At 41.1% G+C, this 26799-nt stretch overlaps 1 protein-coding gene across 3 annotated transcripts in view; it reads right to left on the bottom strand.

The window, feature by feature from the left end:
* The window catches only part of casz1 (castor zinc finger 1), a 170106-nt gene that overhangs the window by 72544 nt on the left and 70763 nt on the right, over positions 1-26799 (bottom strand). For 2 of the 3 annotated variants that reach the window (XM_085343843.1, XM_085343844.1), the window contains one exon: positions 15903-15950. Coding sequence is in view for 1 of the 3 variants with exons in the window: in XM_085343842.1 (XP_085199968.1) it covers positions 34-82 (49 nt within the window). In the remaining 2 variants the exon portion in view is untranslated. Of the gene's footprint in view, positions 1-33; positions 477-15902; positions 15951-26799 lie in introns of those variants that run through there. The other variant, XM_085343842.1, reaches the window with a different exon arrangement.

Genomic DNA, 26799 nt, shown 5'->3' with positions numbered 1-26799 from the left:
CTGACAAAGACAGAAAAGAAGAAGAGTACTCACCATATTCAGGGAAGTCGAAGTTAAATCCTCTCAGACATGTAACTTTCATAATATTACTCAACTCTGTTAGAAAGTCATTCGAATGTTGGTTGTTGGAGGGGGGGAATACAGCGGAAAAGTAACTAGATTAAAAAAAAAAAAAAAGAGGCTTCCTTCAATCAAGCACTAAACTCCTTGACATGTAATCTGTCAATAGTTTGTTGCTGAGATAATGCCGGCTGCCACGAGCGGATTTGATTGGCAGCTTACGGTCTGGCCCCTCCTTCCTGTGGTTTGACGGTGATGGGGGGGTTAGGTGAAAGAATATGGAGCCTCCCCCTTCCCTGCTCTGTCTCTCTCTCTCTGTGGCGCTCTCTCTCTGCCTCTCATGCGCTGCCTCCCTCTCTTGCTTTGCTCCCGTACACACACACACACACAGACAAAGCTGTTGGTGATGTTGTCTGAATAGGCTGATAGGAAATTATGGCAGAGGAACCGGAGCAGTTTTTTTTCTCCCTCCCTCAGTGGGCTGGCCTTTCCATCTTTGTGGTCTTCTAGCCTTTCAACTCTCTTGGGTGGAGCCTCCACTGCCTCTATTCAAATGAGCGAAGGGGGGGCACACAACACTTAAAAAAAAAGAAAAAGAAAAAGGGCTTTCTAGAGAATAAGAGTATACGTTTATTAAAACATATTATACTTTGAGGCTAATTATTTAAATCCAATGCAGTGTGACTACATGTAAAAGCTGCTTTTAAACACATATTTAATTAGCGTTCTATATATAAAGTACAACTACAGTAAGTGGAAGAATATTTCCAAAATTTTGTCCTCACTTATTAAATCATAGACTGTATGTTTGATGTGTACATAGTCAAAGGGCAGGATAAAGCCAGGCACATTACTATTTGGTAAATATGCTTGTCCTCATGTCTATCACAGAAGCGTTAAGCTTAGAAAAAGATTTCACAAAATACATTTTCCAGCCCTTTAGCTTAAAGCGAATAACTCTTTCCCTCCCTCACAATATAGCAATCCTCTCCATTTCAGCCCTGCATGGTATACTTTCTTTGCTTCTCTCTCTGTCTCTCACTCAGAGCGCTCTGGTTCTCCTTCCCTCCCTCTGATAAGCTATCAGTTTTCATTGTAATTTCAGGTGAAATGATAAACGACGGCCGTTACCAGGTGACAATGAATACTTTATAAGACAAACCCTTTATTTGCCTGGCAGTTTCTTCCGCAGCAGCATGCAAAGCGCCTCGGGACCATTTGTACATAATGCCCATATACTGTAAACATGGTGGTGTGTCAAGAATGTGGAATTTACAGAGCGACACAAAATAACAAGAAAGTCTCAACTTTCAAAGGTAACTGGATATTCCTGTTTTCCACGGCAGGTTTACTCTGAATAAAGGTGTTGTATAACTAGCATTTACTGGACACAGAAAAGAGGAAATGAATAACTTTATGGCTTTGGACCATAATACAATAATACATAGGTCGGGCTTCAGTTCCTGAGTGTTGTTAGTCTGAAGTATGTACATAAAACTGGTTTTGGTTGATTCTGAAATTATGATGACTCATCCTGGCTAATAATGGAAAAAAATAAGGCTTTGTCTCCTCCTTCCTAACCCACATAAAGGAAAATGACCTTAAAAGAGTTTCTATCAAAAGGTTCCACCCTCGATTTAACTTTGTACTGTAAATACTACTTTTATTAGCCCGGGATCTAATGAAATCGAATTGTTTTTGTTGTGCACGACCTGACTTGGCGACCGCTCTTTTGTTCTGTTGCTGGATAAAAATCTTTTGTGTCAGTCTCCGTACAAATAAATAAATATATATGTTGTTAATGGATTTGTGGCCCGTGTGAATTGCTAGATTGAAACCTGAAAATATAATAGTTACTAAAAATGATCGCATGCCACTGATGTGGTAGAAATTTTTGAAGTGGTGAGAACATCTGCCTGCCTCTAATGCTGTGATGCTTTTTGTCTCACATAGGTGGAGCATAACAATAAAAACTTCCACAGTATCTCAAAAACTTGATATCAAGGGGGCGAGTGCAGGGTGAATTCTATTCATGTAACAATGTCCACAGGAGGCAGGGTCTGTCGTCCATGCATTACAGCCTTCTGGACCCTCGAGCTGCCATCTTTGGGGGCGAAACCATTACTTTTCAAAAGGAGCTGTGGGGCTTTTCGTTTGATGTGGCGTGAGGGTATTGTATGGTGCATGCGGGAGAATGTTGAGGGCAAGGTGGAGTGTGTATGCGTGTGAGCGTGTGTGCGCGCGCTCCTATGCATGTGACATGGTAGGGGTACATCAGTCAAAGGGCCGCTGGGGCCAGACGTTTGGCTGCCCCTGACCGTGCGCTCCAGGAGGGGCTGGTCTGGTGCAGGGCCCACTCCGAGTCCTCCATTCCCCAGGACAAAAGCTATTGCCCAGTTGAAAGATGTGAATTCAGCGGCTTTTGTGCCCAAAGCCCAGAGACATGCCGAGTGAGAAATCTGACCTTTGCCGAAAGTCAGATTGTGTTTTTGAACCCCTCTTGCTGTCTCTGGCAATTCGGGGGGCAAAAAAGTGACTGAGCGAATAGGCTGGAGTGGGTGTGAGCCGGCGTGGGGTATTGGGGTCTGTCATGACGGGTGGAGGGCACAGGTGGGGGTGTGAGAGACAGAAGGAGCAACAGTCCGGCGTGAACCTCTCCGACTCTGCGTCTTAAAGTTTGAACACAACAAATTAAAAACGGTTTGTTTTTCAGCAGACAATGAAGCAAGTTTATTCCTGATACTCACTGTCATGTTGTTGAAAATTGGCAGGAAATTGAACGTGTAAAAGCGTGAAGCAGAGGCTTTTCAACAAGAGTTCACCTCAGTGTTCCTCGAGGTTGTCTATGATGTGGAATATTATTCCCTCTCACGTCTGTTTATATTGCATTATATATTTATTTTTTAAGCGGAGAAGGAGCGGAATATTAAACTTACACGCAGATGCAGCCACAACAGCGATGATCGCAACACACCACATTTTGATGATCATCATTTGCATGACTCATGACGATGATTCCTTCGAAACTCATTTGATTTTCATAATTGCTGTGTAGCTGTATATGCGTTGACATACATACGCTAGGAAAAGCGCAATGAAAATCTCATTAAAGGTACATACTTGAAAGCAATTAACGTGTATAAAGTAGAAGGTATATTTGGGGCGCTGATATTACATGAATCACGATATAGCATGTTGCTTGGCGGCACTGTGTTGAGAGCAGAGATTCGGTAGATAGAATAGGCCTATGTTTTTCAGTCATACATTTTTCTTGACACCGCTTTCATCCCCCGGCCGTAATCATCATATCTCCCCCATTGCTCTCCCGGATGCAGACATCCATAATGCAATCTTCCTAATTTTGATCCCTCGCAATCTGGTTTTAAAAGGGAGGAGAAAAAAGAGGGACATATTTCTGAAGGCTCGCTCGGTAATCATTTTAGACAGATAGCCTTTCCCATCGCAGATGAGCAAATATTTGTAAACCAGCTATCTAATGGAAAATTATAGTGAAATTAGAGTGAAATTCATGACAGTGAAATCCGATTATCTGTAATTCTATTATGCCATCTTAGCCCACACAGCATATTTTTGTAGAGTTTTTTCCATAAATACCTATGCCAGGGGTCTTGCTAATCAAATAAAATTGAAATTCATCTTCCCATTAAATTCAATTAGTTGCAATTTCTAAAGCCTAACAAAGATTTTAATTACTAAATTATAAAATTCTCCCTAGCCAAATTGGGGAGAGAAAAAGTGCATCCCCTGCATCTGAAAAACAAACCCATGAAAGGAAATTGTTGATCAAAAAAGATATCCAGGGGAAAATAACATTAGGGAGAGCACTGGGGCCCTTATTCAGCGAGTCTGGGTGGGGAGTGACGTGTGCCAAACGCTAGGCTCCTGGGCTGGAGGAAATGAACTTAGCTGAGGTTCTCTTTGTCTCTAAATGTCTGCCCTCAGAGTTATTATGCTGTAATTGACTAATTGACACCTTAATTTCATTTATGGGGCTCCTGTGTTCATAAAGCAACCTCTGGGTGGGGCAGTGGTCTTGAGCGGAAGCAAGGAAGTCAACATCCAGGACACCAGGTAGGGCCTTAGGCCTTCGGTTCTGTCCTCGGCAGATGATGATTATGTATTTGATAATGAAATGGTCAGGAAGAACACACTGACTTAGTGGAGGCTTAAAGAGGAGCATCTTACTCGTATGTTTAAATCCCTCTGATGCATGCTGATGTGTTATAATCATGCACGCCCAGCCTTACAATCTGTCACTGCAGACACAAACGACCTCCTTGAGGGTCAAAGGAGTTTATTTTTAGGAAGCGAGGTTCTTAAACTTCACAGGTAAACACAGCTGCATGTTGCGTTGTTAGATTTTAAAAACAACTTAAGCCAGGAGTTACTCCTGGTAACGTGGAGCGGAGGGGGGAGTGCTAACAGGACAGCTCTGGGGTCTGGGGGTCAGCTAGCAGGTCCATTTCCCAGCCCTCCCCTGCTCCGCACCAGTGGGCCACTAAAATAACAGCTCAGCACCCACTGCAGACTACAAAGCTCCATCTGAAAAGGCACCTGCTGCTGTTATTCACTTTAGCCCTTTTGGCAGCTCACTCTCTCTGTTTAAAGGACACGTAGAAGAGAAAGAGTCACTGGGAAATGATGAATTATTTAAGTATGATGTCTAATTGTTTCAAGGCAGACATCTTGTTTCTGGAAGGTAAAGCTTGGGGGTGGGTGTACACACGAGGGGAGGACTCTTTGCGAAGAGGTCTGTCGACTGTGGATTGCAGACAGTCTCGCACTTGAAGAGGCTGCGTAAATATGACCAAACTGAAACTTTAATCTGCTTTTTCCCCACCCAAGCTGGCTGGGTATTACAGATAATCTTTTTTGTGTGTCATATGGTGGGAGATATAGATGGAGCTAATTTTTTAGAGACAAATCTGATATTTGTCAACTGGTTGAAAAAAACCTGGGGATTTTCTCCTAATCCTCCCTTGGATGTGAAGGCGCGTTAACAGCAAAATGCAGATGGTGTTTTGTGCACGGAGAGTACCCAGCACTCGGCGCGGTGCATACGGAAAGGCGCAGCTAGCCTCGCTAGGGCTCAGCACAACCTGCAGATAGCGAACTCCCCCCCCCCCCCCCCCCCCCCCCCAAACCTCCCCCCACCCACCAGTCAATTAACAAGCCACTTGTGAAAGCAAAGGCATGTTAGTTTATTCCAAAGTGCGAACTTTGCAAAATACATTTCTTGGTTGTTTCTCTTTACTTTTTGTTTCCTTGCTGACATAACATCCTTACTTCTAGGCTGTGTTCATCAAATATTCAGTTGCAACTCAATTCCAATAAGGAAAAGAAAACAAATTATAAATAAAAAGGAGGCATAAATCTTTCAGGATCCTAATTCTAACTTTCCCTTGGAGTGTTTCTGTCTTTATTTTGTCACATTAAGCAGTTTTGCTTTCCGTTCCCACTGCTAGGCGTGGCTCATTTTAGACTGGTGGAAAGACTCTTTTATTCTTCTGTTCTCTTGTTTTGGAACACTGCGCATTTTGTGGTGTCACTTCTTTTATGCACAATTATCACTTGTGTAACTTCTGGTTTTGTTTTTATGAGAGATAGAACAATAAAACCTATGTGGCGTTCCTTTTTTGGTCACTGAGGGACTGTTGTAAGTCTGCACTCACCCCGTCAAGTATAGCTCCAGCGTTACTACAACCAACCACCACAGTGATGCAAAGCTGTGCCGACTGCCTTATCTTATCCAGTATTTTGGGAAGATATTTGCTCTGGTCATTTTAGCACCAGAATGCAACATGGCAGAGCACTCTGGATGCATTCTTTAACTGCTTTGTGGCTCCGCATTACATTTGACATTGCATTGATAGTCTTTCAGAGGCCTTTAACACGCATCTTATCTTGCAGCACGACCTAGTGCCAAAGAAACTAAACAACTTAGAAACCTTACCTGAGAGGAACATATGGTGTATGCGCTGAAATCCAGTACACCTCATTATTGTTTAGAGAGGTTTAAGGGTGTGTATTCCTGAACCAGTTTTCTGAATATATAGCTATGAGTAGTAAGGTTGGCGGCCAGGGACACAGCAGAGGAATATTTGGAGGACAACAAATGGTTAAAATATATGCAAAAGGGAAAAACCTCTGACAATCTTAAACTTTAACTAAATACTTACTTTAGGTGAACAGTTTATTCCATTCAAGTCCCACACAAAAGGTTTGCATCTTCACTTTTCCAAAAAGTAAACTGCTCATTTTTATGAATGTGCTTCACCTTTGGGATTCATGAATATTGGCATCTTTCATATTTAAATTAGGCGAAAGCTTACAAGCTTACAAATAACTGAAATTTGTATTAAGCTGCCCCTTGTTCTTTCATTCATTTAAACGTGAGACAGGAGCACAAAAGCTTCAAAATTTAAACGCAGCAGGCCAGGAAGTTATATTAACCTGCGCCGTATGTGTTTGTTCCACACAAGATGAAGCTGTTTTTTATTGATTAGTCCGGCTACAGAATAAAAAAGGATGACATTATACGCACTATGAAATTCAGCATTTTTTTAACCTTCAGCAATGCTTGTCATTCCCTTGTAAAATAAATATATAAAAACACCAGGAGAAGGGGAGAAGGGTGGAAAAAAATGAAGAAGGAAAAAAATCACTAAAGCTCTTTTGCTGTAATTGGCTGAATAGCAAGGGCAGCAGAAAATTTACAGGCAGACAACAGTGTGAAGGGGACTCGGTCACAATGCAAAACTAAGCCCTCAGCACCAGCGAGGGAGTAAGCAAGCCAGAGAGTCAACTGAGTGTCTAGGTGCCTGTCAAGCATATCTTAACTACCACGAAGCACTTGTCTCTCCCTAGCTTTGGCGTTAAGCTGCAGATCACAGTCCATTTTCTGGACAAGTTAAGTAAATAACCCAAGCAAGCATGCAGAAGACAGTGACAGGGAAAGAGAAATCCCCCAAAGTCACAGTGGTGACACTCTACTAAATCCAATCAAACTGAGGAGAGAGAGGGAGAGACACACACATGGGGAGAGCGAGAGAGAGGGAAGGAGGGAGGAAGATATCCTCTTTGGTGCCTGTGTGTGTCCAACAGCATTGATGCAATAACACCTCATTCAGTGTTTAGCCCTTCTCAAAGGACAGGCAGGGATAACACTTTAAACCCTGTGGCTTTATCTCCTGCAGATTTTCCATAAAATGCCAAGCCAGGGAGCCGGGGCCATGTGACAACCATGTAGGTCAGGGCAGATGGGGGGTAGAGAGTGTGGGAGGTGAAGGGAGAGAGAAAGAGTGGGGGAGGATGGGAGTTTTCTAATGGAACTGTTGAAAATAGCTTGCAGTAACCAGATTAGATCAATTAAGATTCTGTTTGTAGCTGTCGCTGCATACAGCAAAACTGAGGCTTTAAACACGTAAACACAGAGCAACCAAAACACCAAGCAGGAGAAATAATGTCCACATTGTCCACTTTATTGGAGGGGAGTTGATATGTTTTTGTGAATGAGCCAGGTTAAGGTATGTGAATAAGCAGGCCAATTCTTTTTGCAAGGGCAGCTCATAGAAAGGGCTTCCACGCTGGGATAAACTGTGTCTTTGAAATTCTCCACATATCTTCGCCACAAATTAACAAACGGGAGTGCAACAGGTAAGACAGAAATAAGCCACTTTCTCCCATGCGGTAAATGTTTTCTGCGCGAGCGGTTGACCACGTTCTGTGGTCAGGTGTAGTTTTTTTATTTTAGTTTTTAAATTTGAAAAGTCCTAATTGATTCAGAAAACTTAACAACCTTGTCCTCTTTACAATAGTCAGCAATTAGACAGCTCTGTCTGACCAATGAACTGAAATACATTTCTCAAGTTTTACAATTTGTTATATCTGTGGATAAAGTCTATCTCTGTGCAACGGGCTGGTGATAATGGAAATTAACAGTGATCACTGAGCATAACTAGATCTGTTATGTAACCTCTACACACCACTCAACCCACTTATCACAGCTTCTGCAAAACACCTGGTTTACACTAAGATATGTATTATTTTGCGAACGCCGTGCGAGGCTAAGGATGTGCGATAACAATAGCCTTGGAAGAAACAAGCTCTCGTGCTTATCAAACACACCTGCAGGCAGGTATCCCTGACCTTACAGCCGGTTTGCAAATTCAATACGTTCTACATCTTGACTCAAAATCTTGGTTTCTGTGGAAACATTTTCTGGTGAACAGCCTGATCGTTATCCATGACATTTTCAGAATACAGAGATATGTCAATATTCTGAAGCTCACGGGTTTGTATAATTGAACTGGGGGGGGGACTTTAGTTTTCATATGCCGAGGGCACAGAGGTTCCCAGTGGAATACCAGTGATGCCTGATGGAATACAAAAAATGGACCGGGATTATGCTTTGTGCTACTGACTGACCTTGACTTATGTTTTGACCCACATCCACACTCAATCACATGATTCTGTTTTGATCAATATAACTCAGGTGGGATGCACCAAAAGATGTGGCCAAATAGTGACTGTATCCCCTCTGAATATCTGCGTGTCTACACTTGTCCCGAGCACCACTGGCTAGCTTTGTATAAGCTGGCCTCAATCAAGCTCAAAGGCACCATCCCTGTGAAAATAGTATTGATCATAACGAGCATCTATCCATGCATAAGAGCTTGTTTCAATTGATTTTTCCTATTTGAGCTGAAAAACATAATAGAGTTGATATGAATTACAGGGTGTTTTGCTTCAGTTCATCAACACAGCCCAAATAATACTTGCCGTTACCAGGGAAACATGATAACAGTTTTTGTCTGTTTTTCAACAATCAATTACTTTAATGCATTTATGCTGATATTTACACAGAAGCAAACAACACTCTGTATAAGTCAGCAACACAACAACTAGGCTGTTTGTGCGATAAACATATGGGGGACGTGAATGGTAGATGATCAACAACATTTCATTCCACTGCAAGAAAAAAATTATATCTTTGCTTACCACTAATGTTCAGCTACACGCAGCATAATACCGGCTGTTGACTAAATGCAGGTTACTGTCATGCTTTTGTTCTGCAACACTCCATCAAGTGTGGTGGCCTTTGCAGGTATAATATTCAGAATAAATACAATACGTTGTAATAAGCTACATAAAATAACTTGTTCAGCAAAAGTTTCTGCGCACTCCAAACTCTCCCAGTTGTCACGTTATGCTCTAAGATTTGCTGTCGCTAATTCCCAAGCTCAAGGCTGATCAGTGTTATTCTACTGACACTTCCCCTAAAGCCTTCTGACATTAAGCCTTTATAAGACAGTTATGGGTATTACATTGGTCTTGCAACATAAACTACTTTTTATTCCTTTACCATAGCGTTTAAATAAAATAGCTAAAGCAACAGATTAAACTCAATAGGCCAACAGGCTACCTCCATCCTTGTTAACAAGCAATTATTGTACTGTTATCCTTGGACTGTCTTCTGTAGGTTTTAGGCTTGGGGCCTTAATATTATTAAAATAGCCTAGGTGCAGTTTCATACAAGGAATACAATGATGTCCATTTACATTTATCTCACTGTCCCTGCCCAAATTTTTATCTATATCATTCTGAGCCAGATAAGACAGATAATAATATCACAATATGGAAAGATTTGCCCTGGATAGTTCGAAGGAAAAGAAAACAGGGAAAATCAACTTACACCCCCACTGCACAACCAAAACAGCCTATTGTAAAGCAGGTAAAGAGATTAAAGTCTGTGTTAAATCACAGGGTTACCTTGGGACAAAAGCTTGGCTGTGCTGACCCATCAACATGAAACTTTAAAATTAAAACATAAAAATAGGATTACATTTTTTTTTAATGCAGGGTTAGGGTCCTCATTTTAATTCACTGTCAGTCTAACAAAACTCCCGAATAAACAATCACTAAGTAATGCAACTTGATATTGTATAATTGCATGTTTTAGCATTTATTTTTATAGTATTTTTTCAAATATCTCTGGCACCTTGTATATAGAAATACAAAGATAAAAACAATTTAATATCAAAATGAAAGATATATTTTTAAAAATCAATAAAATGAGTTCTGTAAATCCAAAAATTGTATTTAAATGAAGGCATTTCATTTAAATACAATGAATTTAAATACAAGCCCGACTCATGCGGATGCTTTTTAGGCTTCAGTGCTCTCGCTTCTCATTCACTTTGAATGGTGTCACGTCACACATTGCTGAACTGAATAATGACAATAATGATGCGTTACTTTGCTTGTGCTGCTTGCACTGAAAGTTGAGAGAAATTCTACTTCTGAAGTCAGGCGTCGACGAATGAAAAAAATGGCAGTGCAGCCGATAGCCAATGAAATCATGGAGCAACGTCGCTGGTTCAGGCAGCTAGCTTTGCTAATGCTACCTGCTAAGTGAGGCTTGGCTAGCTTGCCTCAACGTGTGATTAATGCCATGGTGACCCCATAATGCTTTGAAACCAACTCTATTTGGACTGATTCTTCCAAATGTCTGCCTGTTTTTCTCGAGTTATTAGTGAATAATTTGCCTTCAATAACGTGTTAATTTCTCTTCAACTGTAGCAAGTTGAAAACTTAGCAGTGCTCAACAATAGGCACTTGTATTACTTTTGCTATAGTTTGGCAGAAGAATCATCCACTCATCATCTATGCAAACCATTCTGTGGCAGTGCATACACTCAAAGAGCTGCCATTGGTTCAACGCACCAAAGTGTCATCTTAAAAAACATTTTGTGACACTTTGTTGAGGTAAAACACCGTCCTGGTTCATTATCGCTACAGTTAGAGGAGCTACCTGAGGAAAGCCAACAGTGACACAGTAAATCTGATGAGAAGATAGAAGCAACTTGGCTAGAAAGAGCAGCAAAAATGTGTAATTGTTTTGAAATCCTAAAAATAAATTGAATGTACTAAATACTTAAGCTGACTGTTATGCTACCTGGCTAGTTAGCAATAACTGTCATGTCATTCAGTTTCTCAATGTAATGGTGAGTCCCAGTCAGAAACACGCGATCACTGGAGTTGTGACATCAGAGTTCCGAGATATCTGGAACCAGCACAAAATTTGTCGTGCTATTTATGCCACAATTAAAATTTTTCCAGATTTAGACAGTAAGCCTATAAGAGATGGAGATTTCTAAGAAAAGTCAGGACTGCTGAAAGCCATTCACAGTGACAGTCACTCTGATTTTTGGGTCCACATTACTGTTTCTCAATGACAAACAACAGTCAGTGTTCACACACCAAGTGACCCTCCAATTCCAACATATAATTGCTCTGTTAGGAACATTGTGCATATAGTTGGACAACAGGATCCCAACAGGAAGGCGAACTTTGAAACTCCCAGTGCTTTACATAATGGTGAGCCCAACTATAACCTTGTAATTTTGTTAATTTGCGATAATTTTATGATAATGTCGAGTCATACCCCACCACTTATCCTATTTCTTGCGGGCAAAAATAAAACTCTTTTGCTAAGGTGTTTTTCTGAGACATTAAAAAAAACTGCGTTTTTAAAAATTATTTTCACACTAACAAATGATAAAACTGTGTTTAAGTGAATCTAAAGTCTATTGCGTGAGTCTTTAGACACAAGTAATTTTCATTAAGCCAAGACATTTTTACCTCCTGCAAAACAAACACTGGCAGCAGCCTTCCTAACCTCTTTAACTAGTTAAAAACAAGCGTACTTCACTTATTGACAAAGTTTCTTAAAGCTTAAAAGTCTTACTCTATCCAGGTCTTTGGGCTGAAAATAATATGACGCTCCATCTTTCAAAGATGTACTTTTCCTAAAGCATTGTTGATTGCCCTGTGTCCATTACTTGGAAGGATTATGATAATATTCCACATTGTGCTCGGCGTGATGCACAGGAAATTCAATACTCAAAAGGTTAATGCAATCAATTAGGATGACAAAGGAGTAAAGTAAAACCCTCCTGCTCGTGGAAAAAAGAGACAGGAGAAGAGTGGGGGAGAAAAGGTATTGAAAGCTTGAATGGATCCAGAGAGAAAAGAGGCACTTGAAACGGCAGAAAAATGGCATTTATTCAACGTGTATCGTCCAAGGCCAACTAAATGAAACACACACAAAGTGTATACAAAAAGAAAGAAAAAATAGCTCTCAGATTGTGAATTGCATCATCCAGCACTCAACCAGTTGTAATTGAACAATACAGGAGCAATATTTTTGTTTGAAGGTAATCAGATACCTAAGCCAAGGAAAAAGTGGCCAGTACTAGAGGCTTGAGCATCGATTCGTAATGCTCATAACGTTCTATGGTCTTTTCCCCGTTCTGAGTCAAGTTTTGTCTCCGCACTCCATTCCCATATGCATTGTTGCATGGGCTGAATATTAACAGCACAACAATTGTGTATGGGAGAGATATCTTTTGTTATTTAGATAGATGTTACAATGCCATACAACACAAAGGAGTCTCATCATTGCAGATAAATGGATAAACTTGGATGGCGGTATTGAGCTCTACAACCGTTGTAATAATCCATATTACCTTTTCAGCCTCACTCTGTCAAAATGGTGATGTATTAATCACATTTCAGCAATCCTCCATGGCTAATGATAATGTTATGAGAGTCTGGGTGGCAATATTTCGCTAACGTCTGCAACGCCTATTTTCTGCCGATAAGTTGTGCAAGAAGAAAAGCCTAAAACCTTGTAATCCACTTAGGTAAGGCAGTAGACTTACCTACTTCTGCAAACACACAACCTCATAAATCTACTGCACCTTCACATTCTTAAAGACTGTCGAGCCTGAAAAAACTCCAGCAGATCCTTCATCCCACTTTGTTTGTACCAAATGAAGACATGTTTCACATTTCAGACCGTTGCACAAGGTAAAGAAGTGTGCACGCACAGGCCCCAACAGATACTCTGTGTCTCTCTGTTAGTCTCCCTCGCAGCAGCGGGAGCAAATAAAGCCAAAAAATATCAGAGCTTCAGCGCAATCTCCAACCTAATATAATTTAGCGAACATCTTCAGCAAGTAAGCTATTTGACATTTTGTTCCTGAGTGGAATGTTATAAATTAGAAAAAGAAAAAAAAAGGATTAGACTTAAAACATTGATTTTCTGCCAAGCACTCTGAAGTACTGCCTTTTTATTCTTACTCTTAACTTCCATTTAGCTCCTCTGTGAACAAATAAAGAGGAATGTGAGCAACAACAGGCAGAGGAGCTAGTGTTAGGCGGTAACCAGGGCTTTATGTTTTGACCATAAGAATCACTTTTTTTTTTCCAGGGGCACCTGACCTACATCGCATTTTTCTGTTTGGGCATTTTCAGGTCCAGCAGCCACGTCACACAAACAATGGAGCAAAATGGGCTTTGAAGTCAGCCCTGAATGAAAATGGAGGGGCTGACACATGAAATGCCCTCACAGCTGGGCTGCCCCAAGTCAAAAGAAAAACAAATACTTTGAATGAGAGGGGGACACGCCGCTCCTGTCTGAGCTTCCTAAGGCCCTAAGCCGCCACCGGGAGGTGGGCTTTCACGATATGCCGGTAATGATGGATGGATTGGGAAGAAAGTCTATTCACATGGAGATGTTACATCATAAATATTTACACAGGGCTGCCGTTTCCATGTAGCCTTTGCTTGTTTTGACACACTGGAAAAATTTTAAAGGACAAAAAAAAAGTGCAGGAGAAAGAAAAGCGCAGAAAACGAAAAGGCAGCCTCTCTTTTTTGTTATTATACTATACTGAGTGATACAATAATACTAAATTGAGTTACATGACTTGTTGCTCTTTTTCTCAGTGAGACAAATTATCTTTCCTACGGCGAACTGTGGGCTTTATTTACTTTTATTTGTGACTGAATGAACTCGTGTTTATTACAGAATCATTGCCCTCCTACACACAAATTCTGAAAAACTAACAAAACACCAAACAAAGAGTCTGAGTTTCAATTATCTATCGTTCTCAATTCAGTCATAAATTTTCTCTAAAGATCTACAAGTGCTGGTGGGGGGGGGGGGGACAAATATAGAACAAACAATTTAGCAGATCGTCACCTTACTTAACAATCACACCCAGTCTGCCTGATCTATCACTGCGACCAAAGAGAAGTAAAAGGGAGACATCAATGTTGTTTGTAAGCAGCCATACAAATTTCTGCTCGGTGAGCTCAATTAAAAGCCTTGAGGTCCCCCGAGACCCCCTGTAACCAGTGAAAACAATTTTGGCAGTTTAATTTTCCTCCCACTGTCTAAGAGAGGGACTCCACTTTCTAGCCTCTACGTCTGTGGGAGCCAAAAAGAGAAGGAGGGGGCGGGGTGGTGTGTGTGTGTCATGCCAGCCCCGTGTTGGAGCAAGCTGGCCTTTATGATTAGTTGCATTAACGTATATCAAAAGCCAATTAAACTAACTGTAACCAGTTATGCTGTTGTTATGCGGTCAGAGGCAGGAGTCTGTAAGTAGTCTACACAGCAGTCGAATCTTAACTTTGCTTCGACTTCCAAAGGAACTTGTTTAAAGATGTCCCCGAGTGCGAGTGCATACCTGTGTAAAGAGAAATCTCAGCTGACCATCCTGTTTGCTATGAATTATCCAATCTTTGTGGAAATCTGGGAAGCGCGCTGGGTGTGCATCTTAGGTTCTGATTGATACAGGGAGTGTGTCTTCTTTCTGGTGCGTGAGTGACACCACCAGAAACAAAGGAGTGTTGGTGTAGCCCTCCACCTCAATTCCCGGCCATGCCAACCCCCCCGCCCCCCCACACCCGGTGATAGCGAGGGGTCTCTGGTTTGACATGAGACAGCCCAGACTGTCACTTCTGAATGTTTAGATCCCTCTTGACTAGGAGGCCAGGGGCAAGGGCTGTTGTATGCATCCTTATGACAGACTCCCACATCAGCATTGTGCTCATACCAGCTAACATCATTAGCACAGAAGGTTTCATCTCAGGGAGAGAGAAAAAAAAGCAACCCAGTTTCTTCAAGTCACAAGTCATTAGTGTCCTCTCGAGAGTCAAATTGTACAGAGGCAGATTTTTTTTTTTTTTTTTTTTTTATCAGCAACAAAAGGTTTTATACTCTTGTTAATTTGGTGGATGTCATCTGTACTTAGATGTCTGTGTCTAATGTCTGTTACAGTAATAAATGCCATAAAGTGGAAAAAATTATATTATTTCCACTTTATGGCATTTATGTGGGATGGGATGCTGCTACAACAACATCTAAACATAAAACAGGCATAAAAGAACAGTTCCCCTGATAATAAGAGTATAGCGTGCAAAAATGGAGAAACTGCAGCGCTATAACATGCTGATTTTATTACCGCCAGTGCAAAGTTCCAGTTCTCTAATAGATTATTAGTTGTATTTTTATATTCTATATGTAAATAAGCAAGTCAGCTAACACACTTCTCAACAGCTGTTTATGTCAGGAAACAAAATGGGTGTATTTATAGGAAAAAGCATAATTCGGTTGTAGTAGTTTTTGAGTCAGCCTGACAGGGTTTCTCACAAACAGTGTTAGGAGTGCATTTGGTTCCGTATAGATCACCCATAGTAAGAAAGGCACAGAGAGAGAGAGAGAGAAAGAGAGAAAGGGGGGGCCCTCTTTGGAAAACAGATACATCAGTGAGCCTGTATAGTGTACAACATCGCTGTGAGTTAATCAGTTGGAAAATAAAACGGTGGGATTCTAATAAGTCATTTGTCAATTTTTACAACCCCCAGACACATTGATCCACGGGGATTAATGAAGATGCCTGATATTGTTGGAGATATGAACAGGGGAGATGGTGGGGACAGTAATCAGTCATGTTGGGGATTTGTCCTACCTCGTTTTCTCTTCCTGGGGAGTCACTGCGTACAGGAGCTCACCTCATCTAAAAAGAAGAGCAAAGGAAAAACATTAAAAAAATAAATAAACCCAGGCACTGATTATTCCGATGTATATGCACGTGCATACATGTTCTCGCGAAATCCATACATTTACCCAGCTCAATCTAATCTGCAGTGGCTGACATAATGTAACGAGCCTCCAGATGATGCAAGAGGAAGATGGGTACTTTTTGTTCACTCCTTTCCTTTTGATATGCAGAATAATAGTGCACAGATACCCAGGCCCCATGTCCCAGCTGGGGGAAAGCAGTGACTGAAGGAGGAGACTATAGTTTGTAAAGCCCATTGAAGCATGGGGAGCGACTGTACAGAGTACAGTTGTGTATGAACCACGTCTGTTCATATTTCAGCCGTTTGCCAGAAATAAATTAAGTTGGACTATTCTAATAGTAGCTTCCTACGTCTTAGCTGAAGGTGAGTTGACACAGTCTTATAGAGCAAACAATAAAACAAATCACTTCCCTTTGAAACCTTGGGGGCAAAGCTTACTTGTTGGCAGAGATACAGAGATTCAAATACTACTTAGATAACGAACACAGCTGACGGGGCCAGAGTATGTGGTGAGATATCTCCATATTCATATTGTGGAAAAATGGCATTCATTGTTAAAACATGAACCTGCTGCTTTTTCTCATGCGGAGACAAACACACCCTCGTATATGACATCAATAAGCGCAGACAAAGTTTTAAATCAGGGCAGAAACTGACTTTGGCAGAACCAGTTGAGTCACTCTTAAATCCTCTCAAAAGTTTCCTAACCTTGAGAGCCCATGCATCCCAGAAAAAGTAATAATAATTCTAACCTGATCTTCCTACTTATTTTATATCTCCCCTCAGCAACCTAACTTCTTCTCGGCAACAGTGCAGTTATTAATTCATGAGGCACTAATTAGTTCTTTGTTTAATTTTGTGTTAAACAGACTGACCGGAATGATAACGACTCGCGCTGTAGCGCTTCGGTCCCATGCCACTCCTGTTTGCTACAACAAGGGAGCATCGTGCGACTAGCATGATGAACCCAATTCCCTTCTAAGTTGCACTTCATTAAGTCAAAATGTGACAAGGAGCTTAGAGGAAGAACTGGCAGATCTGATCATACATAACAATGCAGGCCCAGTAAGTTTGAGGGGGGGTGGGTGCTGGTGCACGAGGTGGTGTGCGGGGTAGTGAATTCCAGCATGCATGTTGATAATTTTCTATTTTTAACCCTTGGGGGCCGTCTTTCATTTTCCTTTAATTGTTTTTGTTCAGAGCTGCAGTGTCCTCTTTTTAAATTGCAGCTCCTATCAACTCTGCTGATCAACCCCCTGTGCAACATTGCAAGCAGACAAGTAAACAACAGGGTTGCCCTTTTCTGGGATGTAGTGCAAATGCTCCGGTAACATAGGTGACAGTGCACACGCATACATAGGGTCAGATATTTACACATTATATCCAAGGAAACAGTGAAACGGCATGTCGGTGCAGCGGCGACAAACAAATTGAACTTGAAAAATATCGTTTATGGCCATGTGAGTTGAAAAACCTGCTGAGTGGAAACAACAGTAAAAGACAAATGCTTGATCAGAGTGCAAGAATGCATTAAGGTAGTGCCATCTACCCATATTTAAATGCCTTTTAAGAATGTTTTTGTTGAGGGAGTAGTTGGGAAAAACGTCATTCATGAGAATCACAAATTTACCGTCTCAAAGATTTTTATTAGCTGTCCCGAAAAAACCTCTCCTTCTACATACATACCTTTAATGGCATGCCTTCACTCGATGCCCGAGTCTTAAAAGAAGCTATACGCACACTGGGTAAACCCTTCAGTAAACTACAGTCATCGGTTTTGTACATGTGACAGATAGCACTTTCATTGGGATATTTTTTTCCACTCCAAATCATCTGCTGACAAGCTTTGCTAAGATGTTTAGCCTCTCCAAGTATCTTCCCACTGGCTGAAGATATGATAAAATCAAAAAGCAGACAAGTAATTACACTGTATAATAGGCAAGACTGGCATTTTCAAAATCATTTTCATGTGGATGGAAATGACATTGCACAGACTATTCTGTATTCACTGGTGCAGATAAATAAACAAGGCATGGAGAAGAAGGGGGGCATACAGAATGCACAGTACAATGGCAAGCAGGTCAGTAATTAGAAACTCTGTTTGCACAGTAATAATTTTAATATATTCATCAGGAAACAGAGCATGCCTAGCATGATAAAATCCTATCAAGAAACATATCCCAACTGCAGCAACCTTTTAAACATACTGGAAGCTCATTGTTGAGAACCTGAAATAGCAAAATAAATATATAAACACACAAAAAATTAGAAAAGCATGCAGCTACACAATCCCTACATTGCAAATTTCACCCTTATAAGTTGTCATTATAGCAAGGCAGGGATATGCAACTCTTTCGAAATGCCAAAAAAGTCTTCGGTCTGGATCGGTACCTGCAGATAAATGTGCTTCTGGAGCTTTTGACCTCTTTTTAGCCAAGTGCAAACAAGCTGAAGCCCTCCAACACCAAAACATGTTTGGCGTTGATTGTGCGAGCAACACGTGTGTAACCTTGTTTGTTATTGGGGTGGCAGTGATGATGCTATGGAAATTATTGCAAATTGCTTAAAGGACTCCTGACACGTAAAAAACCTTGACCTCGCAATGCCATTTCCCAAAGTCAGAATAATGTGTATTTGTTAGAGAAATTCAAGGTGGAGCACAAAGGTAATCAGCACGAACAACATTTTTACAGAAGTTCAAGGAGCTCCAAGCTAATCATCTACGAACTATGCAGCTGCTTTCATGCATGCATATGCCGATGGCATATATATGTATGTATACGCACACGAGGCAAACCACAACCGCATACACTAAAGCTTTCTCTAAACTTAAAGATGGTACACAAGACGAGCAGATATATCCCTCTGTAATGTTGCAATTATTACCAATTTAAATAACAGGAACACATGAAAAGCTACTCAGCTCAACAGAACAGTTTTAAATAATAACCCTCGTTGCTGTAATGACTGCCAGCCCATTGTCTAAGTTTCCTGGTTTCATTTCCCACACATAAACTCAGAAACTTACTAGTTTACGTGACCTCATTCTACATGAAACAACCTCTAATTACATGAAGTGGAAGCCGCAACAAGAATACACTTCTCACTGAATAGGTCTGTACTTTATGTCCTCTAGCCTGTGTTTCCTTCTGAGTTTTTAAACGCACTGCAGAGTGAGCAACTGATCATTTACTCATGCATATTTGACAGCACCTAGTAGGCCCCTTTTTGTTCTGTCACTTCTGGCTCCTATTCTCCTTTTCCCCTAGGAGAGGACAGAGTCAGGGGCTTGAGGGCAGCTACCTACACAGTTCCGCTGTCCCCTCCTCGCCTAATTTTTGTTGTCCAGCCCTTTGAAACCTCAATCTCATGCAGAACCAAAGAATGGTGATCCATGTGCAACAAGTGCCGGTGCCATGGAAACCCCCGTTTTGCCCCCAAAATATTCCTTTTTATCCCTTTTGAAGACCTGTCACCAGGCAAAGCAGGCATCACACGACCCTGGGCCTAGCCATGACAAAGCCTATTTTCTGCCTGCTTCTTGATTGATTAAAAAAGACTTTTTAGTAAAACCATGTTAAAGGACACAAAAAGTGACACACAGAAGAAAAGGGATCTTGCAGATGGCCCAATCAGACGGGTTTCCCTGTACTAACGCACAAAAAAAAAACCACAAAAAGAAAAGAAACAATATCATAATCGCCACAAAGGAAGGGTCAGGCCAAAGCATGAAACTCGACGACAATGGTAATTACGAAAATGAAAGAAAGACGGGTTGGAATTTGGTAGGTGTGTTACGTTGAGCTACATATCAGATTCTTTTACATGAACTGTGTGATTTTTTTTCCCTGGAATCAGACGACTGAAAACTCGCTTCGCTGTAGCTCTAAATACTGTGGTGGGGTTTCTTTTTGGAAATGACGCTCTCGTCACCGCAGGACATTCATATCCGAGCATTGCTCTAGATTATTACAGGTTCCCACCACATTTGGGAATAAAATTATACACGCAGGATTGTAGTTCATGTCTGATGTGATCAATATTCTATACGTTAGACGGGCGACGGAGCAAAAAACAAAAAGACTGGCTCAGCTGCTCTGCATGCGCCAAACGAGGCCATATTACTAAAAGAAGCACAGGTCGATAAGAAACTATTTTTCTGTTTTTGTTGGCACTGTGTCATATCTCTGTGACTTAACAGTTTTTGCTCACAGAACATGAGCCGACTTATGTGGAAACTGGTGTATCATGTTATATGTTTTAATATATCAAACGTGCACAGGAACACTTTCATCAGCACTGAAGAAAAGAAGCTGCTCTCTTTGTTTCTGCGTAGAGATGTGGAGCAGATATTTACCAAGAGGATAGGCAGGGGGTGGCGGCGGTGGTGAGGGGGTGCAGAGAGGAGGAGAAGCATTAGAAGCGTCCACACATGAGCAATTAGTATTCCAGATCCTGATGGTTCTAAACACAAAAAGGCCTCACCAAATCCCCACGGCGGAGGTGTCAGACAGAAAATGACGAAAATCTGCTCCTTGACAGGGAGTCATTTATATTTTAGCTTCGTTCCATTATCTTAACGAATCCATCATCAGCCAATGCAATATTAACAGCAGAAAATCAACTCATTAGATCCAGGGGGATTTAATCAAGATTGCAATCATGTATGCGGTTCCTGGAGAGTTGGCTTCTTCTTCTTTTTTTTTCTTTTTGGTCCTTTCCACGTAATTGCCGCATCTCAGATCTTAATAAATTATTCTCGATCTGAGATTGATGCCCTTTTTTTTCATTGCCTCTCACGCCATGCACTCACTGTCTCCAACTATAATATTTACCATAAACATTATTATGTCATGGGCACACAGTTTAAAATGGCCTTTAGCTAACTCGCAGAAGTAATTGGCTTCTCCAATTCTCTCTCGTTTCCTTGCTAATTGCCCAGTGATATTGCTAACAGTTCCCCGAGAAAGAAAGAAAGACAGAAAAGAAAAGAAAAGGCCTCTTTTGCACAAGCTGGGATGTGTTGCTAGGATTTTTCAACCTTTATATGTGGATGTAGAAAGAATTTGCCGTGTTTGATATTGCTTAACAAGACATGCAAGCGGATGAAAGGACATTCCACTTTTGATATGTAAAACTTTATGTGAAACCCTGGAGGCAGAGAGAAAATAGAAAGAGCTCAAATTTCAGGTGGATATTTTTTAGTCATTTAGTCTCAGTTTCTGGGGAAAAAACAACACCGATAGATAACTGACACTCACGCACACAGACACACAATTCTTTAAATCTTAAGAACTTTTATCAGTTAAAATAAAAAATGAAAAAACCGCTGTCCTACACTGAAACTACACACTGTACTTTTAAATCTACATTTTGCAAAATCAGAAACACTGCGCCTTAATCGTTACCTGTTACTCTGCGTCCAAACATGTTGGATTTGTTGTATAAAATGTCAAATAATTAATTTAAAGTTCAACTGAAACTAGTATAAAGATATTTTATACTGTTGTTGTGTTTTTAGCAGCTGCATCTCCTTTTCTTTAACAGCACTCTATAAACATTTAGGAAGTGTGGAGACCATCTGCTATAATATTAAAAGCAACTTTTAAAGGGGTCCTTCTTTACAGTATTCTTCATTTCATAATGTTTTCTGAACTAGAGGTCTGAACTGCAGGCACGCCGGTTTATCTCTTGGACTTTTACAAAATCTAGACTGTTATTTGCTAACATAAGCAAGGTCTTCTCTAAAAGACTCGCCTGTATGGCAGCAATATGCTGAGCCAAAGTCTGTAAGTACTGTGCAGCATTAAAGGTGAAATCACAAAGGTGCAAGATGACCATGTTAATTCACCCCGATGCCATCTGACCATTCTGCAGTGATAACACTGAAGATGGTCATTCTTGTCTTTAGTTTGAACACGGCAGCATCCACGATTTGGAACAAAATTAAAGCGGGACGAAGTTTTCCACTTAACCTGAGTCTTTCTTAAACACGCTCAGGTTCACAGACGGTAGCAGGATGTCTGGACCTTGTTTATCTGTTTCTCTCTCTCTGCATGGCACAGATTTGCATTAACACCTGTAGATGCAGAGATGAACTGTGTTTGCTCACAATGGTTGTGTTCCTGAGGATTTCCTGGAAGTGAGTCCATGCAGTGCTTCCACTGCAGAAGAGAAACGTGAGTTTTTAATATTATGGCATCTCAGAGTGCAGAAATCAAGGGCATTCAGTGCTGTTTTTTGGCCTTGATCCTTGCAAACAAAGATTTCTCTGGATCTTTTAAAGAAGCAGATGATAAAATCCTCACAGTACAGTTCAAACTGACTGTCTTTAAAACTGAGCTTTTTTTTATTGCCACAGCTGCAGACCCCACCTTTGGACTTCTTTAAATACTTGCAAATTGATGCAAATGTTCTGAAACTCATCTTTGACACAATATTTAGATGAAACCAGACTTCAGGAAACATAATCTTATTGTTTTAAAGAGAGGCACATGCAGTGTTGTGTCAACCAGCTCAGCTGCAGCTCCACGTGATGTTGCTAATGATGCATTATTATTATTGATGCCGACAGAACTTTTAAAAATGCATTCACCACATTAGATAGAGTGATACCCAAACTCTAAATTTATCCATTTGTACCACCTGATCGGATGACAGGGGGAAAAAAAATTCTCCGGCTTCATTATTACTAAATAGGAAAATTTGCTTTTAAATGTAAAAATCTTAACACAGCACAAAGTGGTGTAAGTATGTGTTACATGTGGCTTTGGGAGGCTAAATAAGGAGATTAGAGAAGGGAAATAAGGAACTAGGAAGCACCACCCAGGTCATAAGAAGACATCAGCTGTTGAAAATGTACGCAAAAGTTTCATTATTTTTTGTGAAGCTCTATCTTCTCTCCTGCTTTCCCTCATGCGTGTGACCACAGAGCTTCTTGCCCCTCACAGACAAGATTAACTTCTAATATGTTCAACATGATCCAAAAGTGTAAAAACTGTCAGAGAGACCTTTAATCTGCCTATGGAACAAAGCCTTTTGTACAAGGACTTACCTGACCTTGTCACTGCAAGTTTAACTTGCTGTCTGTTAGGCAATATAAAACCCTAGCCAGTGCTTCTCTTCCACCCCCTCCCTCTAAGTCTTTTTCCCTCCCGCCGCCTCGGTCTCTCTCTTGCTTGCTCGCTCTTCCTATGCACAGAATGGGGGTGTGTAAGTACAGCACCAAATGCTGTGCTAATCCCTGTTTCTCTGAGATGGCCAATAGTAAATCCGAGCCCTCTGTAAACCAATCTCAGAGTTCTTTATCTTGATTTATTAGATTACGTGGCCCGGGTCCCTGAGCTCATGCTACACATACTAATCCTAATCGGAATAGACAAGTATTAGGCCAGTTCAAGGGGAGCTAAACAGCAGCAGTGGCCAACTTTCAGTAAGAGGGAAACTACAAGCTTATAGGCTTGATGGAGCTTTTTATCCTTTTTCCTTTTTTCTCTACTTACATTAGCAGAATGAGTGTGTAATTAAATACATAAATCCTGACACACCAACCCTCAAAAGGCCTAAAAACCACTGAACCCCGTCCAGTTTGGCTTTCTTTTCCCTGCACAATGAAGTTACTGAGCCAAGCCCAATCATTTGTATTTTTCTCAGATTTTTAACTGTGAGCAAAGCAAACATGAAAGTCCCATTGAAAACAACTGCAAGAATTAATTTTACATCTCAGTGAATTCAAGGCAGTGTTGTCAAATTATAAGCAACAGGGCTATGTAACTAATTTCCCTTGGTCCAGAGACCTTAAGTAATTTTCATCTGCGATAATAAATCGCACATAATTAGTAAGGTGTCTGTCCTCTGTTTGCCTTTTGCCACTAAAACACGGTCACATTAATGTTACTAACTTTAAACCGGTATGAAAGGATAGTTTCAGGCATGCTGCAAATTGCTGGTCTCACACGGTTTTCAACCAGTTCAGCCACTGCGGATGGCAAGTGGGTTAGGCTGGATGGAGTCCATGTGACACATGAGGCCAGGGCTGGGGAACATTAAGAAGTGTCTGCTTGTACACTAATGCTGGTGGCAGCTGTTAGTCTGCCAAAAACTGCAGCAGCAGCAGCAAGGATATCCTGAAATACTATTGAAAACCGCTAAACCTCCTCCTCGCTGATGTAAAGCTATACAGCTGCTCGGCGCCAGTACAATCACTGATCAATCTGGGAAAGTTAAAAATGGAGCCAGGTTTGTGGACTAAACACGCTGCTTTTCAGCTTAGAAGGTCAAAGTGGGGATCTCCAGGGAATGCCGAAGACTAATTTTGCTGTATTTTAGAAAGTTTGTTCAGCAGCCAGAACAAATGCAACATATGCTGACGCATCTGTGTGTCTGCGCCGCAAACGATGCGAGCGTGCGTCTGGTTGTGTATTCTTTCCGAGAGTACGTGGAGATTTTTTGAGGCATCACCGGAGCACAGAGGTTGCCCCTGCCCACTGCCCTCAGGGGTGACAGGGGAGCTAAGGGAGATGTGACAGCCATGTCTGCTCCCTGTATGTGTTTGTTTGCCCCTGAAAACGAGACACCAATCTCACTCCAGCCCCCTGGGCATGTTTAGCTGTGCCTCCACCGCACCGCCTTCATCTGATACAAAGTGGAAGTCCACCCGGTAATAACATGCATCTCCGCTGGTGGGGTGAAAGTGGATACATATACACTTCAGAGCAAGAAAAAAGAGAAGTTGGCTGATACATCCCCCCTTGTATTTCAGCTGAAAACTGAAAGATTTTCGGCATTGTTACGATAAGTAGTGTCAGGACGCAGCAAAGCACATTTTGAAGTAGTATCGCTATAAAAAGCCCAACATAGCATGTAAAGTGTTATGCGATGTTAAAAACATGATCCACTGCTTCTCCATGCCAAATAAAAGTGAGGAATGAATTTCCTTTGCACTTGTGTTTTGTCCTTAGACCCAAGAGTCACCAAGTGTACTTTGCAAGGAATATTCATTTCCTTAGGATGGCCTCGTCAGCCTTGTGACCCAATCCATATCCATTCTGTCCTGTCTGCCCTCCCCAGTCACTGCCTCTTTTCTGTAAGTGGCAGATATTTCACCTGCCTATCAGTTTCCCTTTAAACGTGCTGCTATATGCAGGAAAGGCACCCATATAGGGTCACTGACTGTCCTCTACAGGCCCTCTTTGAAGCTACTATCTGGTCGTCTCTACTTCCCCTCCTTCTTCTATCACTCAAATTACAGTGTGTAGAGGTCACTGGTAGAAATGGGTTCAACAGAGCTGATTAACTTTGATCTAGTTTTACATATTATTGGGATGGAAAAAGTACAAGCCTTGGGAGGCTCATGACTTAAAAAGCAGATCATAAATTTAGGCCTCCCTAATTTATATTTACAACGGGGAAATAGTAGGCTTCTTTAATTTTTCTCCAGTGCCTGGAACAGAGCCTAGAAGATGTTCTGCAATGTTGTGAATGCCTGACTAGAGCGCACACTGCATTAGTAAGAGTTTGCTTGTGTATGCGGTCCACAGCAAAAGGCAGTTTACTAGCAAATAATGGGAATCAGATCATTTCCATGCAGAAATGTGCAGCGGGAAAGAAAGCAGCTGCTTCGACGTGAGGAAGGTAGGAGGAGGTTAAAAGGAGTCAATGGAGGCTAAAGAGACAGCAGGTCTACCGATGACAGAAAGAGTGGCCAGGGACTGCAGTTCAGGACTTCTGGAAACCACATCAAACAGACTATGGAGCGCTGCCAAGATGAACACACACCAACTGTTGCAAAAAAAGAACGTGAGAGAGGAAGAGGGGAGGGCGGACAAGTGGAAAAAGGACAGTTTAGTTTAAAAAATAGAGGATACAAAGATAGAAATGTATGGGGAGAAAATGGGGAGAAAAAGAGAGACAGATGTTGCCACAGAAAATCCAATCAATCAATATTAAACACAGTATCACTTACACATTTTATGATAAAGTTATAATTTAGCTTAATTTAGTTTTAGGTTAATTTAGTTCATCATGAAGCAAAATAGTAACCATTGGCTGGCTCCAGCATCTCATATGGGGACTCAATCCACTGTTAAACTTGGTTATTCTAGTTATATATTAATGAGATATCGAGTATTGAAATTAATGAGAACAAGAGTGGAATTAAAGTAAAAGAAGTGGCTTTCCACATCTGCAGATATGCAGGTGTATGTAGGAGATATGTAACCAAACACATTATATTTTTTTTAAAAGTTGCTGCTGAGTTATTACAGCAATATTTGGTTAGCTTATAACTTGATTTGCAATGAAAGTATGACATTTTAAAGTCTGAGCAGTACAAAAAGAAATGTCTTGTTAACTCTTACTAGGTGAAAAAATGAGGTCGGTCAAGCTAAAGAAAACGTATCATTAAAATTTGATATTAACTATTATTTATCTAGAACTTTTCAAACGTAAGCATTTCTTTGGCCCTGTCTCAAGTCACAATGTTTCGTACCTTTAATTTGCACTCAAGCGTGCTCATCGCATATGACTTTATCATTAGTCGGCTGCTAGTGGACATCCCAGGCTCTGGTTGCTTGACCTTTTAACATATTTATCCCCCTGCCATATGTGATTCAGCGACTCACCGGAAGTCACTTCACTCACTCGGCTCAAAGTTGCCAGAACTGAATCGCCCGTTGTTATTTGAAGTTGTCGAATGTCACCGTCTTTCTATGATTCGTGGCTGCCACGTAGTAGCAAATCGTTTCACGTGTGGACGCCCCTTAAATACTGATGCTAGCCAAC

This window comes from Diplotaxodon limnothrissa, linkage group LG20 (assembly GCF_057381915.1).
Source record: "Diplotaxodon limnothrissa isolate DT_005_m linkage group LG20, D_limnothrissa_male_GT1.1, whole genome shotgun sequence".
Lineage (NCBI taxonomy): Eukaryota > Metazoa > Chordata > Actinopteri > Cichliformes > Cichlidae > Diplotaxodon > Diplotaxodon limnothrissa.
This window is presented reverse-complemented; position numbering and strand designations above follow the sequence as displayed.